Here is a 17588-nt window from a genome sequence, read left to right as displayed (position 1 = left end):
AACACAGAGGAGCACAGAGGAACAGGAACACAGAGCCAGGACTGAGACAGCCTGTCCTGTCAGGATCCAGGAGACATCTGGATGTACCTGGTCTGGTACTGGTCCATGTTGAAGCTGCCCACTTTACATTTAATCTTGGTGTAAACATCCTGAACATCTACTGACGCACTGAGATCCTCAGCCTCACTGATCACACAGATCTCTGGAGAGAGAGAGAGGGGGAGAGAGAGAGAGAGAGAGAGAGAGAGATAGAGAGAGGGAGAGAGAGAGGGGGGAGAGAGAGATAGAGAGAGGGAGAGAGAGATAGAGAGAGGGAGAGAGAGAGGGGGGAGAGAGGGAGAGAGAGAGAGGGAGGGGGGAGAGGGAGGGGGAGAGATAGAGGGGGGGAGAGAGGGAGAGAAAGGGAGAGAGGGGGAGAGAGGGGGGGTGAGAGGGAGGGGGGAGAGGGAGAAAGGGGGGAGAGAGGGATAGGGAGAGAGGGAGAGAGGGGGGAGAGAGGGGGGAGAGAGATAGAGAGAGGGAGAGAGAGAGATAGAGAGAGGGAGAGAGAGAGGGAGAGAGAGAGATAGAGAGAGGGAGAGAGAGAGAGAGAGGGAGAGATAGAGGGAGAGAGAGAGGGGGGAGAGAGAGAGGGGGGAGAGAGAGAGGTGGAGAGAGGGAGAGAGAGGGAGAGAGAGGGGGGTGAGGGAGAGGAGGAATGGGGGAGAGAGACATGAGAGAGGGGTGGGGGAAAGAGAGGGGGAAGGAGAGGGAAGGGGGAGAGAGAGGGGGGAGAGAGGGATGGGGAGAGAGGGAGGGGGAGAGAGAGGGAGGGGAGAGAGAAGGGGGAGAGAGACAGGGAAAGAGAGAGAGAGGGGGATAGAGGGGGAGGGGGAGAGAGGGGGATAGAGGGGGAGGGGGAGAGAGAGGGGAGAGAGAGACAGGGAAAGAGAGAGAGGGGGGATAGAGGGGGAGGGGGAGAGAGAGGGGGGAGAGAGGGAGAGAACATTAGTGGGATACAGATGATGTGTGTTGCCTGACATGTGTATGACTATGTGTGTTTGTGATTAGTGTATTACTCTGGGCGCGGCCCTAACCCTATCCAGACCCTGGTCAAACACACGTTCATGAATCAACTGTAGACCTCTTACTGGGAGTGAACCCAGTCGGAGACGATGGTCACACAGAACTGTTCTGAGCAAAGCCTCCTGAGCTTGTTTTCCAGCCCGGCAAACAGGACAGCGCTTATGGATATCTTGAATTTCCTCTGGCCTGCTGTCGTAGGGTTGAAACAGCCGGTTCGCCTGTCTGAACATACTCTAAACTCCGCCCATCTCTAAACTCTGCCCATCTCACTCCAGATAGAAATCACTGGCTCCGCCCATCTCACTCCAGATAGAAATCACTGGCTCCGCCCATCTCACTCGAGATAGAAATCATAGGCTCCGCCCATCTCACTCGAGATATAAATCACTGGCTCCGCCCATCTCACTCCAGATAGAAATCACTGGCTCCGCCCATCTCACTCGAGATAGAAATCATAGGCTCCGCCCATCTCACTCCAGATAGAAATCACTGGCTCCGCCCATCTCACTCCAGATAGAAATCACTGGCTCCGCCCATCTCACTCGAGATAGAAATCATAGGCTCCGCCCATCTCACTCGAGATAGAAATCACTGGCTCCGCCCATCTCACTCGAGATAGAAATCCCTGGCTCCGCCCATCTCACTCGAGATAGAAATCCCTGGCTACACAAGCAGAGGAGAAAGTAGTGGGTTTTTAACAAACACCAACGAAACAACTCTACCAAAACCCAAACTACTCAACACCTGGGGGTAACGACCACTCTCTCCACACTAACAGAGACCCAGGTCAGAACCCAAACTACTCAACACCTGGGGGTAACGACCACTCTCTCCACACTAACAGAGACCCAGGTCAGAGCCCAAACTACTCAACACCTTGGGGGTAACGACCACTCTCTCCACACTAACAGAGACCCAGGTCAGAGCCCAAACTACTCAACACCTTGGGGGTAACGACCACTCTCTCCACACTAACAGAGACCCAGGTCAGAGCCCAAACTACTCAACACTCTGGGGGTAACGACCACTCTCTCCACACTAACAGAGACCCGGGTCAGAGCCCAAACTACTCAACACTCTGGGGGTAACGACCACTCTCTCCACACTAACAGAGACCCAGGTCAGAGCCAAACTACTCAACACTCTGGGGGTAACGACCACTCTCTCCACACTAACAGAGACCCAGGTCAGAGCCCAAACTACTCAACACTCTGGGGGTAACGACCACTCTCTCTACACTAACAGAGACCCGGGTCAGAGCCCAAACTACTCAACACCTGGGGGTAACGACCACTCTCTCCACACTAACAGAGACCCAGGTCAGAGCCCAAACTACTCAACACCTGGGGGTAACGACCACTCTCTCCACACTAACAGAGACCCGGGTCAGAGCCCAAACTACTCAACACTCTGGGGGTAACGACCACTCTCTCCACACTAACAGAGACCCGGGTCAGAGCCCAAACTACTCAACACTCTGGGGGTAACGACCACTCTCTCCACACTAACAGAGACCCAGGTCAGAGCCCAAACTACTCAACACTCTGGGGGTAACGACCACTCTCTCCACACTAACAGAGACCCGGGTCAGAGCCCAAACTACTCAACACTCTGGGGGTAACGACCACTCTCTCCACACTAACAGAGACCCAGGTCAGAGCCCAAACTACTCAACACTCTGGGGGTAACGACCACTCTCTCCACACTAACAGAGACCCAGGTCAGAGCCCAAACTACTCAACACTCTGGGGGTAACGACCACTCTCTCCACACTAACAGAGACCTAGGTCAGAGCCCAAACTACTCAACACTCTGGGGGTAACGACCACTCTCTCCACACTAACAGAGACCTAGGTCAGAGCCCAAACTACTCAACACTCTGGGGGTAACGACCACTCTCTCCACACTAACAGAGACCTAGGTCAGAGCCCAAACTACTCAACACTCTGGGGTAACGACCACTCTCTCCACACTAACAGAGACCCAGGTCAGAGCCCAAACTACTCAACACTCTGGGGGTAACGACCACTCTCTCTACACTAACAGAGACCCAGGTCAGAGCCCAAACTACTCAACACTCTGGGGGTAACGACCACTCTCTCCACACTAACAGAGACCTAGGTCAGAGCCCAAACTACTCAACACTCTGGGGGTAACGACCACTCTCTCCACACTAACAGAGACCTAGGTCAGAGCCCAAACTACTCAACACTCTGGGGGTAACGACCACTCTCTCCACACTAACAGAGACCCAGGTCAGAGCCCAAACTACTCAACACTCTGGGGGTAACGACCACTCTCTCTACACTAACAGAGACCCAGGTCAGAGCCCAAACTACTCAACACTCTGGGGGTAACGACCACTCTCTCCACACTAACAGAGACCTAGGTCAGAGCCCAAACTACTCAACACCTGGGGGTAACGACCACTCTCTCTACACTAACAGAGACCCAGGTCAGAGCCCAAACTACTCAACACTCTGGGGGTAACGACCACTCTCTCCACACTAACAGAGACCTAGGTCAGAGCCCAAACTACTCAACACTCTGGGGGTAACGACCACTCTCTCCACACTAACAGAGACCTAGGTCAGAGCCCAAACTACTCAACACCTGGGGGTAACGACCACTCTCTCTACACTAACAGAGACCCAGGTCAGAGCCCAAACTACTCAACACTCTGGGGGTAACGACCACTCTCTCCACACTAACAGAGACCTAGGTCAGAGCCCAAACTACTCAACACCTGGGGGTAACGACCACTCTCTCTACACTAACAGAGACCCGGGTCAGAGCCCAAACTACTCAACACCTGGGGGTAACGACCACTCTCTCTACACTAACAGAGACCCAGGTCAGAGCCCAAACAGATCCCCAACATTATCCGTCCTCAGAAACGTATTTCATATCTGTTCAGTCGTCCTCCAACGACTCGTGAAAATACGTGGCGATTATCTAACGTGTTGGGATTCTACCTCACATGGCTGATATTAAGGCCTTATCCACTGTAAAGCCGTGTGTGTGTGTGTGTGTGTGTGTGTGTGTGTATATGTGTGTATATGTGTGTGTGTGTGTGTGTGTGTGTATATTAAGTCCTCATCAGCGTAACAGGATGTTGTGAAGTTGAACCATCTCTGTGAGGTCCTCCCAGCGTTTCACCATAGAGATCTCTGAGCCCAGCTATCTGGATGACAGATGTTTCATTCTTCATCTACCTCTTCATCACCACACTGAATCTACTGAGAGGAGGGGGAGGGGGGGTCCTAGAGGAGGGGAGGGGGTCCTAGAGGAGGGGAGGGGGTCCTAGAGGAGGGGAGGAGTTTTCTAGAGGAGGGGAGGGGGCTCCTAGAGGAGGGGAGGGGGCTCCTAGAGGAGGGGAGGGGGCTCCTAGAGGAGGGGAGGGGGCTACTAGAGGAGGGGAGGGGGGTCCTAGAGGAGGGGAGGGGGCTCCTAGAGGAGGGGAGGGGGCTACTAGAGGAGGGGAGGGGGCTACTAGAGGAGGGGAGGGGGGTCCTAGAGGAGGGGAGGGGGTCCTAGAGGAGGGGAGGGGGCTCCTAGAGGAGGGGAGGGGGCTCCTAGAGGAGGGGAGGGGGCTACTAGAGGAGGGGAGGGGGGTCCTAGAGGAGGGGAGGGGGCTCCTAGAGGAGGGGAGGGGGGTCCTAGAGGAGGAGAGGGGGTTCTAGAGGAGGGGAGGAGGCTCCTAGAGGAGGGGAGGGGGGTCCTAGAGGAGGGGAGGGGGGTCCTAGAGGAGGGGAGGGGGTCCTAGGAGGGAGGGGGGTCCTAGAGGAGGGGAGGGGGTCCTAGAGGAGGAGAGGGGGCTCCTAGAGGAGGGGAGGGGGGTCCTAGAGGAGGAGAGGGGGGTTCTAGAGGAGGGGAGGAGGCTCCTAGAGGAGGGGAGGGGGGTCCTAGAGGAGGGGAGGGGGGTCCTAGAGGAGGGGAGGTGGTCCTAGAGGAGGGGAGGGTGGTCCTAGAGGAGGCGAGGGGGCTCCTAGAGAATCATCCCTTCACTATTGCTCTCCCCTCCCTTTCTCCCTCCCCTTCACTTTCTCCCTCCTGAATGACACCCAGATTACAGGAAGACTGAAGGACACCCAGATTACAGGAAGACTGGATGACACCCAGATTACAGGAAGACTGGATGACACCCAGATTACAGGAAGACTGAATGACACCCAGATTACAGGAAGACTGCATGACACCCAGATTACAGGAAGACTGAATGACACCCAGATTACAGGAAGACTGAATGACTCCCAGATTACAGGAAGACTGAATGACACCCAGATTACAGGAAGACTGAATGACACAAAGATTACAGGAAGACTGAATGACACCCAGATTACAGGAAGACTGAAGGACACCCAGATTACAGGAAGACTGAATGACACCCAGATTACAGGAAGACTGAATGACACCCAGATTACAGGAAGACTGAATGACACCCAGATTACAGGAAGACTGAAGGACACCCAGATTACAGGAAGACTGAAGGACACCCAGATTACAGGAAGACTGAATGACACCCAGATTACAGGAAGACTGAAGGACACCCAGATTACAGGAAGACTGAATGACACCCAGATTACAGGAAGACTGAAGGACACCCAGATTACAGGAAGACTGAATGACACCCAGATTACAGGAAGACTGAATGACACCCAGATTACAGGAAGACTGAATGACTCCAGTATGGGAGCAGGTCTGAGTGAGACAAAACTACAAATTTAACAAATCTAACTTTTAATGCACCTCATAAGAGAATCGTTGGGAATCGGCGTGAATAAAATAAACACGTTAAATAGTGTTTACTTTAGTTTCTGTATTTGATGTACTGCCCTGTTGTAAGGGAACCAGGTACCTGTGTTTTTGGCGTTGGGGTCGGGAGCGAACAGCTTGACGGTGACCTTGGTCAGCATCCACTGCATCCAGAGGCTGACCTTCCCGCTGGCGCCCCCTATACTGCTGGTCTTCTGCTCCAGGGTCACCGCGTCGGAGAACGGAGAGTCATCACCCGCTGGAACAGAGTCACCCTGGAGGAACAACACAACGCTGGGTTCACAGTAGGAGAGTCATCATCACTACTTGATGAGTCCTGTCTCTTTCCCTCCTCGGTGTCAGTAACCAGGGAAACCTCTCTCCGTCAGTCAGTAATGGAGACTGATATGAGTTAAGTGTTTGTCAGGTCTGAGTGTGAAACAGACGAGGATCACAAAACAAAAATGATATTCTGAGACAGATTAACAACTAACGAGAATAAGATCAGAACATGTCCCCTCGTCTCCACGACAACACGTCAGAGCAGCGCTGCTTTTCCTAGTGACATCAGTGTGTGGTTCGTGGAGCATGGGGAGAAGGGACATTGGGGGGGGGAGAAGGGACATTGGGGGGAGAAGGGACATTGGGAGGGGAGAAGGGACATTGGGGGGGGAGAAGGGACATTGGGGGGAGAAGGGACATTGGGAGGGGAGAAGGGAGAAGGAACATTGGGGGGGGGAGAAGGGAGAAGGGACATTGGGGGGGGGGAGAAGGGAGAAGGGACATTGGGGGGAGAAGGGACATTGGGAGGGAGAAGGGACATTGGGGGGGGAGATGGGACATTGGGGGGGAGATGGGAGAAGGACATTGCGGGGGAGACATTGGGGGGGAGAAGGGACATTGGGGGGGGGGGAAGGGAGAAGGGACATTGGGGGGAGAAGGGACATTTGAGGGTCAAAGAAGGGACTGGGGGGGAGCAGGGACATTTGGGGGAGAAGGAATATTGGGGGGGGGGGGGAAGGGACATTAGGGGGGAGAAGGGACATTTGGGGGTTGAATAAGGGATATTGGGGGGGAGAAGGGACATTGGGGGGGAGAAGGGACATTGGGGGGAGAAGGGACATTGGGGGGATAAGGGACATTGGGGGGAGAAGGGACACTGGGGGGGAGAAGGGACATTGGGGGGAGAAGGGACATTTGGGGGTCAGAGAAGGGACATTTGGGGGGAGAGACATGGGGGGGGGAGTCATTGGGGGGGAGAGACATGGGGGGGAGAAGGGACATTTGGGGATTGAAGAAGGGATATTGGGGGGGAGAAGGGACACTGGGGGGGGGGAGAAGGGACATTTGGGGGTCAGAAGGGACATTTGGGGGTCAGAGAAGGGACATTGGGGGGAGAGACATTGGGGTGGGGAGACATTGGGGGGAGAGACATTGGGGGGATACATTGCGGGTAGAAGGGACAGTGGGGGGGAGAAGGGACATTTGGGGGTTGAAGAAGGGATATTGGGGGGGAGAAGGGACATTGGGGGAGAAGGGACATTGGGGGGGAGAAGGGACATTGGGGGGGAGAAGGGACATTTGGGGGTCGAATAAGGGACATTGGGGGGGAGAAGGGACATTGGGGGGAGAAGAGGAGAAGGAGAAGAGGAGAAGGAGAGGGAGGAGGCCCATCTGTTAACTCCAAAGACAAGGAGGAGAGGGAGGAGGCCCCTCTGTTAACTCCAAAGATAAGGAGGAGAAGGAGTAAAGGACAAGGAGGAGGCATAGGAGAAGGGAAGAGGAGGAGGAAGAGGCAGAGGAGAAGGAGGAAGAGGAGGAGAAGGAGGAGAAGGAGGAGAAGGAAGAGGAGAAGGAGGAAGAGGAGAAGGAGGAAGAGGAGAAGGAGGAAGAGGAGGAGGCGGCCCAGGAGTCCTTCTGTTAACTCTTAGCTCATTACTGGGTTTGGCAAGAGACTAGGGATGACAACATTGGGCCATGTTTTCCTCCTCTCCCATCTCTTCCCATTGCCCTCTGGGGGATCTGTTTTCCAGACATATCTCTGTGTGGCTGACACGCTGAGTGGGAACGCTACAAACAAACAATATGGCAATTTACAGCCTTGGAGAGAGATTTTCCACTGAGCAGAGTGATCCTGTCAGTGTAATGACAGACCGCGTGTGTGTCAGCATGGTGTGTGTGTCTGTGTGTGTCAGGGTGGTGTGTGTGTGTGTGTGTGTGTGTCAGGGTGGTGTGTGTGTGTCAGGGTGGTGTGTGTGTCAGGGTGGTGTGTGTGTGTGTGTGTGTGTGTCAGGGTGGTGTGTGTGTGTGTGTGTGTGTCAGGGTGGTGTGTGTGTGTGTGTGTGTGTGTGTGTGTGTGTGTGTGTGTGTGTGTGTGTGTGTGTGTGTGTGTGTGTGTGTGTCAGGGTGGTGTGTGTGTCAGGGTGGTGTGTGTGTGTGTCAGGGTGCTGGTATCGTGGTATTAACCTGTGGTTGGTGAGTACAGTAGTTCGGGGTAACATGGTTATCGACCAGCTCAATGAAACCCTCTGTGGTCCTTCTGATTACCCATTCTAAACACAAACCAGACGGAGAAACTATGTCTCCTCTCCTCTCATTCCCTCTTCCCTCATTCCTCTCCTCTCCTCTCCTCTCTCTCCTCTCCTCTCCTCTCCTCTCCCCTCATTCCATCTCCTCTCCTCTCATTCTCTCTCCCCTCCTCTCCCCTCATCCCCTCATTCCATCTCCTCTCCTCTCCTCTCCTCTCCTCTCCTCTCCCCTCATTCCATCTCCTCTCCTCTCATTCTCTCTCCCCTCCTCTCCCCTCATCCCCTCATTCCCTCTCCTCTCCTCTCCTCTCCTCTCCTCATCTCTCCTCATCTCTCCTCTCCCCTCCTCTCCCCTCCTCCCCTCTCCTCCCCTCTCCTCCTCTCTCCCCTCTCCTCCTCTCCGTATGGTAACTGGGGTTGATGTTAATCAGCAGCTGTAATCAAACTGAATTGTGAATTTGAGGGTGTCTGACTGCAGGTCTCAGTAAACAACAGACGACAACGAGATAAACACATTCTGATTCAGACGTTACTCCTCTCCTCTCCTCTCCTCTCCTCTCCTCTCAGGTCTCAGGAAACAACAGACGACAACGAGATAAACACATTCTGATTCAGACGTTACTCCTCTCCTCTCCTCTCCTCTCCTCTCCTCTCAGGTCTCAGGAAACAACAGACGACAACGAGATAAACACATTCTGATTCAGACGTTACTCCTCTCCTCTCCTCTCCCCCCTCCTCTCCCCTCCTCTCCTCTCCTCTCCTCTCCTCTCCTCTCCTCTCAGGTCTCAGGAAACAACAACGAGATAAACACATTCTGATTCAGATGTTAAAAATAGATTCAGATTATTATGGGATGGAATCTTGGGGATTGCTGATGAGAAGCATGTGGGGGTCGGGCCAGGCGGGAACAATAAACTGACTCTAGGAGTTAACAATTATCCTCTGAATTAAATGTCTGTGTAGTTTATTATCCAGGGCCCTTGGTGAGATACTGTCCTGTTACGTCCCAAATGGAGCCCTATTCCCTACATAGTGCACTACTTTAGACCAGGGCCCTATTCCATATAGTGCACTACTTTAGACCAGGGCCCTATTCCCTACATAGTGCACTACTTTAGACCAGAGCCCTATTCCATATAGTGCACTACTTTAGACCAGGGCCCTATTCCCTACATAGTGCACTACTTTAGACCAGGGCCCTATTCCCTACATAGTGCACTACTTTAGACCAGGGCCCTATTCCCTACATAGTGCACTACTTTAGACCAGGACCCTATTCCCTACATAGTGCACTACTTTAGACCAGAACCCTATTCCCTACATAGTGCACTACTTTAGACCAGAACCCTATTCCCTACATAGTGCACTACTTTAGACCAGGACCCTATTCCCTACATAGTGCACTACTTTAGACCAGGGCCCTATTCCCTACATAGTGCACTACTTTAGACCAGGGCCCTATTCCCTACATAGTGCACTACTTTAGACCAGGGCCCTATTCCCTACATAGTGCACTACTTTAGACCAGGACCCTATTCCCTACATAGTGCACTACTTTAGACCAGAACCCTATTCCCTACATAGTGCACTACTTTAGACCAGAACCCTATTCCCTACATAGTGCACTACTTTAGACCAGGACCCTATTCCCTACATAGTGCACTACTTTAGACCAGAACCCTATTCCCTACATAGTGCACTACTTTAGACCAGGGCCCTATTCCCTACATAGTGCACTACTTTAGACCAGGGCCCTATTCCCCACATAGTGCACTACAATAGACCCCCTCTACACACATACCTAACAAAGTGATTCACACTCAAGGTAATACGTTAAAATGATCTTCCAATCACCTCGATCCGCGTCACTGGAGGCCATTACCTGTTGCCAAGGAAACCCAACAGGGCTTCCTGGTCCAGGAGAGGGAGAGATGGGTAACGTGACAGACGATAGGCCCAATCCCTTAACGGAACCCTAAACCCTACGAACGTGTGGAGATCTGAGAGGATTCGATTGGTACATAAGGAATCTGGTGAAACGTCATATTTGGGCCTATCAGAGAGCGAGGTGAGGACATTACCATGTTGCTTATCAAAATGCTGTCAAATCCTCTCAGATCTCCACAAGCTCACAGGGCTGAGATGTCCATTTGGGATTGAGCCCTGCAGAGTTCTCCCCTGGACATTTTAACAAGGTGGAGCTGATAAGGAAGGGGTGAGGGGAGGGGGAGTAGGGGGTATCCCCCCCCCCTTCTGACTCAGAGATTTTAGATTTTTTATAAACACCCGTAACTACCATTTTCTACAATCCTGATCTTAAACCAGGGGTGTCAAACTCATTTGGGGGGGGGGGGGGCATTCGGAGGGCCGCAGTGATTTACAAAAAATATATATATTTATTTCCTCGCTGTTAAAAATGATCGTAAAAACGGTCCTCTATCCGTGGTTTTTGGAATTATCGACGCTCCCCGAGCGTCTCGTTTCCACGTGGGAAACTGTATGAACGTGGGTGGTTCTTAGCAGCTAGACCCCGTATGAACGTGGGTGGTTATTAGCAGCTGGACCCCATATGATCGTGGGTGGTTATTAGCAGCTGGACCCTGTATGAACGTGGGTGGTTATTAGCAGCTAGACCCTGTATGAACGTGGGTGGTTATTAGCAGCTGGACCCCATATGAACGTGGGTGGTTATTAGCAGCTGGACCCCGTATGAACGTGGGTGGTTATTAGCAGCTAGACCCTGTATGAACATGGGTGGTTATTAGCAGCTGGACCCTGTATGAACGTGGGTGGTTATTAGCAGCTGGACCCTGTATGAACATGGGTGGTTATTAGCAGCTGGACCCTGTATGAACATGGGTGGTTATTAGCAGCTGGACCCTGTATGAACATGGGTGGTTATTAGCAGCTGGACCCTGTATGAACATGGGTGGTTATTAGCAGCTGGACCCTGTATGAACATGGGTGGTTATTAGCAGCTAGAACCTGTATGAACGTGGGTGGTTATTAGCAGCTGGACCCTGTATGAACATGGGTGGTTATTAGCAGCTAGAACCTGTATGAACGTGGGTGGTTATTAGCAGCTGGACCCTGTATGAACATGGGTGGTTATTAGCAGCTAGAACCTGTATGAACGTGGGTGGTTATTAGCAGCTGGACCCTGTATGAACATGGGTGGTTATTAGCAGCTAGAACCTGTATGAACGTGGGTGGTTATTAGCAGCTGGACCCTGTATGAACGTGGGTGGTTATTAGCAGCTAGAACCTGTATGAACGTGGGTGGTTATTAGCAGCTGGACCCTGTATGAACGTGGGTGGTTATTAGCAGCTAGAACCTGTATGAATGTGGGTGGTTATTAGCAGCTGGACCCTGTATGAACGTGGGTGGTTATTAGCAGCTAGAACCTGTATGAACATGGGTGGTTATTAGCAGCTAGAACCTGTATGAACGTGGGTGGTTATTAGCAGCTGGACCCTGTATGAACGTGGATTCATCATCACTTCTGTTTCCATTTGCTTTCAGTCATTTCAAACTATATTGAGTTTGTGTCTAACCTCGGTGGGACTCCCAATCACGGCCGGTTGTGATACAGCCTGGATTCGAACCAGTGTGTCTGTAGTGATGCCTCTAGCAACGAGACACAGTGCCTCAGACCTATGCACCACTCGGGAGCTCATAAATACCACGGCTGTCAGCCAATCAGCATTCAGGGCTTGAACCACCCAGTTTATAAATATATGTGTATATATACACTGAACCTGGAATGTGTTATTCTGATCTTAAATAAAGATTCACTATCACACACACCCCCAACCCCCGGCCCCCCAGCCCCTCCCTCCCCCGGCCCCCAGCCCCTCCCAACCCCTCCCAGTCCCCCCCCCAACCCCCAGCCCCTCCCGGCCCGCCCCCCCAACCCATCCCGGCCCCCCTAACCCCCCCCGCCCCGCCCCCCCTAACCCCCAGCCCCTCCCGGCCCCCCAACGTGAGGCCTTGAGCTGAGCTAGCAGAGTGGTGGTGGGGGGGGTTGGACCACGTTCCTCCAGGCCTGCCTGTCTCAGCTTCCTCTCCTCCTCCTGTGGGCCAAAGACATCCTCGTTCCCACACCTCCGCACGCCAGGCCCTAAAGTATACATTCTAATTCCTGGGCCCACTGCCGCGCTGCGCCGCTTACCCACACAGGAGACACATTTATTCACTCAGCACTGTTTGTCTTCACTCATCAGAGAGACCCAAACACAGAGAGAGAGAGAGGGAGAGAGAGAGAGAGAGGGAGAGAGAGAGGGAGAGGGAGAGAGAGAGAGAGAGGAGGGAGAGAGAGAGAGAGAGGGAGAGAGAGGAGGGAGAGAGAGAGAGGAGGGAGAGAGAGCAAGAGAGAGAGAGAGAGAGAGGAGGGAGAGAGAGAGAGGGAGAGATAGAGAGAGAGGAGGGAGAGAGAGCGAGAGAGAGATAAAGAGAGAGGAGGGAGAGAGAGAGGAGGGAGAGAGAGCGAGAGAGAGATAAAGAGAGAGGAGGGAGAGAGAGAGAGGAGGGAGAGAGAGGGAGATAGAGAGAGAGAGCGAGAGAGAGAGAAAGAGAGAGGAGGGAGAGAGAGAGAGGAGGGAGATAGAGGGAGAGATAGAGAGAGAGGAGGGAGAGAGGAGGGGGGGAGGGAGAGAGAGAGAGGAGGGAGAGAGAGAGAGGAGGGAGAGAGAGCGAGAGAGAGAGAGAGAGAGAGGAGGGAGAGAGAGAGGGAGAGATAGAGAGAGAGGAGGGAGAGAGAGCGAGAGAGAGATAAAGAGAGAGGAGGGAGAGAGAGAGGAGGGAGAGAGAGCGAGAGAGAGATAAAGAGAGAGGAGGGAGAGAGAGAGAGGAGGGAGAGAGAGGGAGATAGAGAGAGAGGAGGGAGAGAGAGCGAGGGAGAGATAGAGAGAGAGGAGGGAGAGAGGAGGGGGGGAGGGAGAGAGAGAGAGGAGGGAGAGAGAGAGAGGAGGGAGAGAGGAGGGGGGGGGGAGAGAGAGAGAGGAGGGAGAGAGAGAGAGAGAGAGAGATGAGGGAGAGAGAGGGAGAGAGAGAAAGAGAAAGAGGAGGGAGAGAGAGAGGAGGGAGAGTGGAGGGGGGAGGAGGGAGAGAGAGAGGGAGGAGGGAGAGAGGAGTGGGGGCAGAGGGAGAGAGAGAGAGAGGAGGGGAGAGAGGAGGGAAGGGGAACGAGAGAGGGGAGGGTCGGAGGGTGTTTGGAGGTTGCTGACTTATCAAAACAGCTCCTGCATTCTTGCTCAATCAGCCGGCGTCCCAGAGGACTAAACACTTCTCCCACTGTTTGTACTCGAGTAAACACTGACAAGTGGTCTGTCAGGGGCCTTACCACCTGCCTGCCTTACCGCCTGCCTGTCCCTCCTCTGCCTGCCTGTCCCTCCTCTGCCTGCCTTACCGCCTTTACACTTTTCCGCCTGCATACCCCACCGCCGGCAAGCCCCTCTGTCTGCCTGCCTTACCGCCTGCATGCCCCTCTGTATGCCTGCCTTACCGCCTGCATGCCCCTCTGTATGCCTGCCTTACCGCCTGCATGCCCCACTGTCTGCCTGCCTGCCTTACCGCCTGCATGCCCCTCTGTATGTCTGCCTTACCGCCTGCATGCCCCTCTGTATGCCTGCCTTACCGCCTGCATGCCCCTCTGTATGCCTGCCTTACCGCCTGCATGCCCCTCTGTCTGCCTGCCTTACCGCCTGCATGCCCCTCTGTCTGCCTGCCTTACCGCCCGCATGCCCCACTGTCTGCCTGCCTTACCGCCTGCATGCCCCTCTGTCTGCCTGCCTTACCGCCTGCATGCCCTCTGTATGCCTGCCTTACCGCCTGCATGCCCCTCTGTCTGCCTGCCTTACCGCCTGCATGCCCCTCTGTATGCCTGCCTTACCGCCTGCATGCCCCTCTGTATGCCTGCCTTACCGCCTGCATACCTCTCTGTCTGCCTGCCTTACCGCCTGCATGCCCCACTGTCTGCCTGCCTTACCGCCTGCATGTCCCTCTGTCTGCCTGCCTTACTGCTTGCATGCCCTCTGTATGCCTGCCTTACCGCCTGAATGCCCCTCTGTCTGCCTGCCTTACCGCCTGCATGCCCGCCTTACCGCCTGCATGCCCCTCTGTATGCCTGCCTTACCGCCTGCATGTCCCTCTGTCTGCCTGCCTTACCGCCTGCATGCCCCTCTGTATGCCTGCCTTACCGCCTGCATACCTCTCTGTCTGCCTGCCTTACCGCCTGCATGCCCCACTGTCTGCCTGCCTTACCGCCTGCATGCCCCTCTGTCTGCCTGCCTTACCGCTTGCATGCCCTCTGTATGCCTGCCTTACCGCCTGAATGCCCCACTGTCTGCCTGCCTTACCGCCTGCATGCCCGCCTTACCGCCTGCATGCCCCTCTGTATGCCTGCCTTACCGCCTGCATGCCCCTCTGTCTGCCTGCCTTACCGCCTGCATGCCCCTCTGTCTGCCTGCCTTACCGCCTGCATGCCCCTCTGTATGAACGCCTTACCGCCTGCATGCCCCTCTGTCTGTCTGCCTGCCTTACCGCCTGCATGCCCCTCTGTCTGTATGTCTACCTGCCTTACCGCCTGCTCGCCCCTCTGTATGCCTGCCTTACCGCCTGCATGCCCCTCTGTCTCTCTGTCTGCCTGCCTTACCGCCTGCATGCCCCTCTGTCTGTATGTCTGTCTGCCTGCCTTACCGCCTGCATGCCCCTCTGTCTGCCTGCCTGCCTTACCGCCTGTCTGTCTGTCCCCCCAGGGCAGAGCAGGCCTCGTTACCCCCCAGGACAGAACCTCATCACCCCCCAGGGCAGAGCAGGCCTTGTTACCCCCCAGGACAGAGCATGCCTCGTTACCCCCCAGGGCAGAGCAGGCCTCGTCACCCCCCCAGGGCAGAGCAGGCCTCGTCACCCCCCCAGGGCAGAGCAGGCCTCGTTACCCCCCCCAGGGCAGAGCAGGCCTCGTCACTCACCCAGGGCAGAGCAGGCCTCGTCACCCCCCCAGGGCAGAGCAGGCCTCGTTACCCCCCCAGGGCAGAGCAGGCCTCGTCACCCCCCCAGGGCAGAGCAGGCCTCGTTACCCCCCCCCAGGGCAGAGCAGGCCTCGTCACCCCCCAGGGCAGAGCAGGCCTCGTCACCCCCCCAGGGCAGAGCAGGCCTCGTCACCCCCCCAGGGCAGAGCAGGCCTCGTTAACCCCCCAGGGCAGAGCAGGCCTCGTTAACCCCCCAGGGCAGAGCAGGCCTCGTCACCCCCCCAGGGCAGAGCAGGCCTCGTTAACCCCCCAGGGCAGAGCCTCGTCACAGTTCAGTCTAAAGGGTGTTTTTCTGAAGCAGAGTATCCAGGTTATTGTTTTCTCCAGATGAAGAGGTCTGGAACGGCAGGTTTATACTCAATCAGCGTTGGCTTACACTCATCAAATGGACATCAACAGTCCACCGTGGGTCGTGTTTAGTAGGAGAACAAACCTGACGGGTTTTTTCCAGAGAATGTTAAAACCCTCTCCGAACAAACACAACAACGTTCTTCCACCAACACAGCCGAACACACACACACACACACACACACACACACACACACACACACACACACACACACACACACACACACACACACACACACACACACACACACCAACACAGCCGAACACACACCATGTGTTGGACGCTGACATCGCCGCTCAGGACCGACACAAAAAACTAGATTTGATAAATCACGTTCGGCTACATGTAAACACGTGACTTCATGAGGCACGGCACCCTGGGTAAAACATCAACTTTATACTGCACTTAGTGTGAGGGGTGTGTGTGCATGCCTACATGTGTCTGCCTCCGAGTGTGTGTGTGTGTGTGTGTGTGTGTATATGCCTACATGTGTCTGCCTCCGTGTGTGTGTGTGTGTGTGTGTGTGTGCCTACATGTGCCTGCCTCCGTGTGTGTGTGTGTGTGTGTGTGTGTGTCTAACCTCGGTGGGGGATCCAAAATCAGCAGAGGGGGAGCAGGTGCTTGTGTCTGGGAGAGCGGTGCTGGAGCGGACGGGGGAGGAGGGGGTCGGCCCAGTAGGGGGGTCTGGGATAGTGGAGGTCTGACGTAGGATGCCCCTCTTCTCCAGACGGGCCCACGTTGAACTCCAGGACAGGAACAACTCGTACAGCAACTGGACCTGAAGGAGAGAGAGATACATCTGTAATTACTCATTCAACTGCATTTCACCCTGAGAGGTCAGCAGCTCTCAGATCAGAGGAGAGGAGAGGAGAGGAGAGGAGGGGAGGAGAGGAGAGGAGAGGAGAGGAGAGGAGAGGAGAGGAGAGGAGAGGAGAGGAGAGGAGAGGAGAGGAGAGGAGAGGAGAGGAGAGGAGAGGAGATACAAGAGAGGAGAGGAGAGGAGAGGAGAGGAGAGGAGAGGAGAGGAGAGGAGAGGAGAGGAGAGGAGAGGAGAGGAGATACAAGAGAGGAGAGGAGATACAAGAGAGGAGAGGAGAACAGAACAGAGAAGAACAGAACAGAACAGAACAGAGAAGAACAGAACAGAACAGAGAAGAACAGAACAGAGCAGAGAACAGAACAGAACAGAACAGAGAAGAACAGAACAGAACAGAACAGAGAACAGAACAGAACAGAACAGAGAAGAATAGAACAGAACAGAACAGAACAGAACAGAGGAGAACAGAACAGAACAGAGAAGAACAGAACAGAGAAGAACAGAACAGAGCAGAGCAGAACAGAACAGAGCAGAAAATAACAGAACAGAGAAGAACAGAGAAGAGCAGAGAAGAGCAGAACAGAGCAGAGCATAACAGAGAAGAGCAGAACAGAGAAGAACAGAGAAGAGCAGAACAGAGAAGAACAGAGAAGAACAGAAGAGAGAAGAACAGAACAGAGAAGAGCAGAACAGAACAGAGAAGAGCAGAACAGAGAAGAACAGAACAGAGAAGAGCAGAACAGAGCAGAACAGAGCATAACAGAGAAGAACAGAGAAGAACAGAGAAGAGCAGAACAGAACAGAACAGAACAGAGAAGAACAGAACAGAGAAGAACAGAACAGAGAAGAACGGAACAGAGAAGAACAGAACAGAACAGAGAAGAACAGAACAGAACAGAGCAGAACAGAACAGAGAAGAACAGAACAGAGAAGAACAGAACAGAACAGAACAGAGAAGAGCAGAACAGAACAGAGCAGAGAAGAACAGAACAGAGAAGAACAGAACAGAGAAGAACAGAACAGAGAAGAACAGAACAGAACAGAG

The 17588-nt window shown here is 54.1% G+C and overlaps 1 protein-coding gene across 1 annotated transcript in view; it reads right to left on the bottom strand.

The window, feature by feature from the left end:
* Positions 1-17588, bottom strand: part of LOC110513475 (intermembrane lipid transfer protein VPS13B) — a gene marked incomplete at its 3' end in the record, with an annotated part of 690119 nt that overhangs the window by 190032 nt on the left and 482499 nt on the right. Inside the window, 3 exon segments of the mRNA XM_090228566.1 lie at positions 76-202; positions 5924-6095; positions 16307-16504. Coding sequence (XP_090084692.1) covers positions 76-202; positions 5924-6095; positions 16307-16504 — 497 coding nt within the window.

The sequence above is a fragment of the Oncorhynchus mykiss genome, unplaced genomic scaffold, assembly GCF_057628025.1.
Source record: "Oncorhynchus mykiss isolate SJ-2025 unplaced genomic scaffold, ASM5762802v1 scaffold93, whole genome shotgun sequence".
NCBI classification, from domain to species: domain Eukaryota; kingdom Metazoa; phylum Chordata; class Actinopteri; order Salmoniformes; family Salmonidae; genus Oncorhynchus; species Oncorhynchus mykiss.
This window is presented reverse-complemented; position numbering and strand designations above follow the sequence as displayed.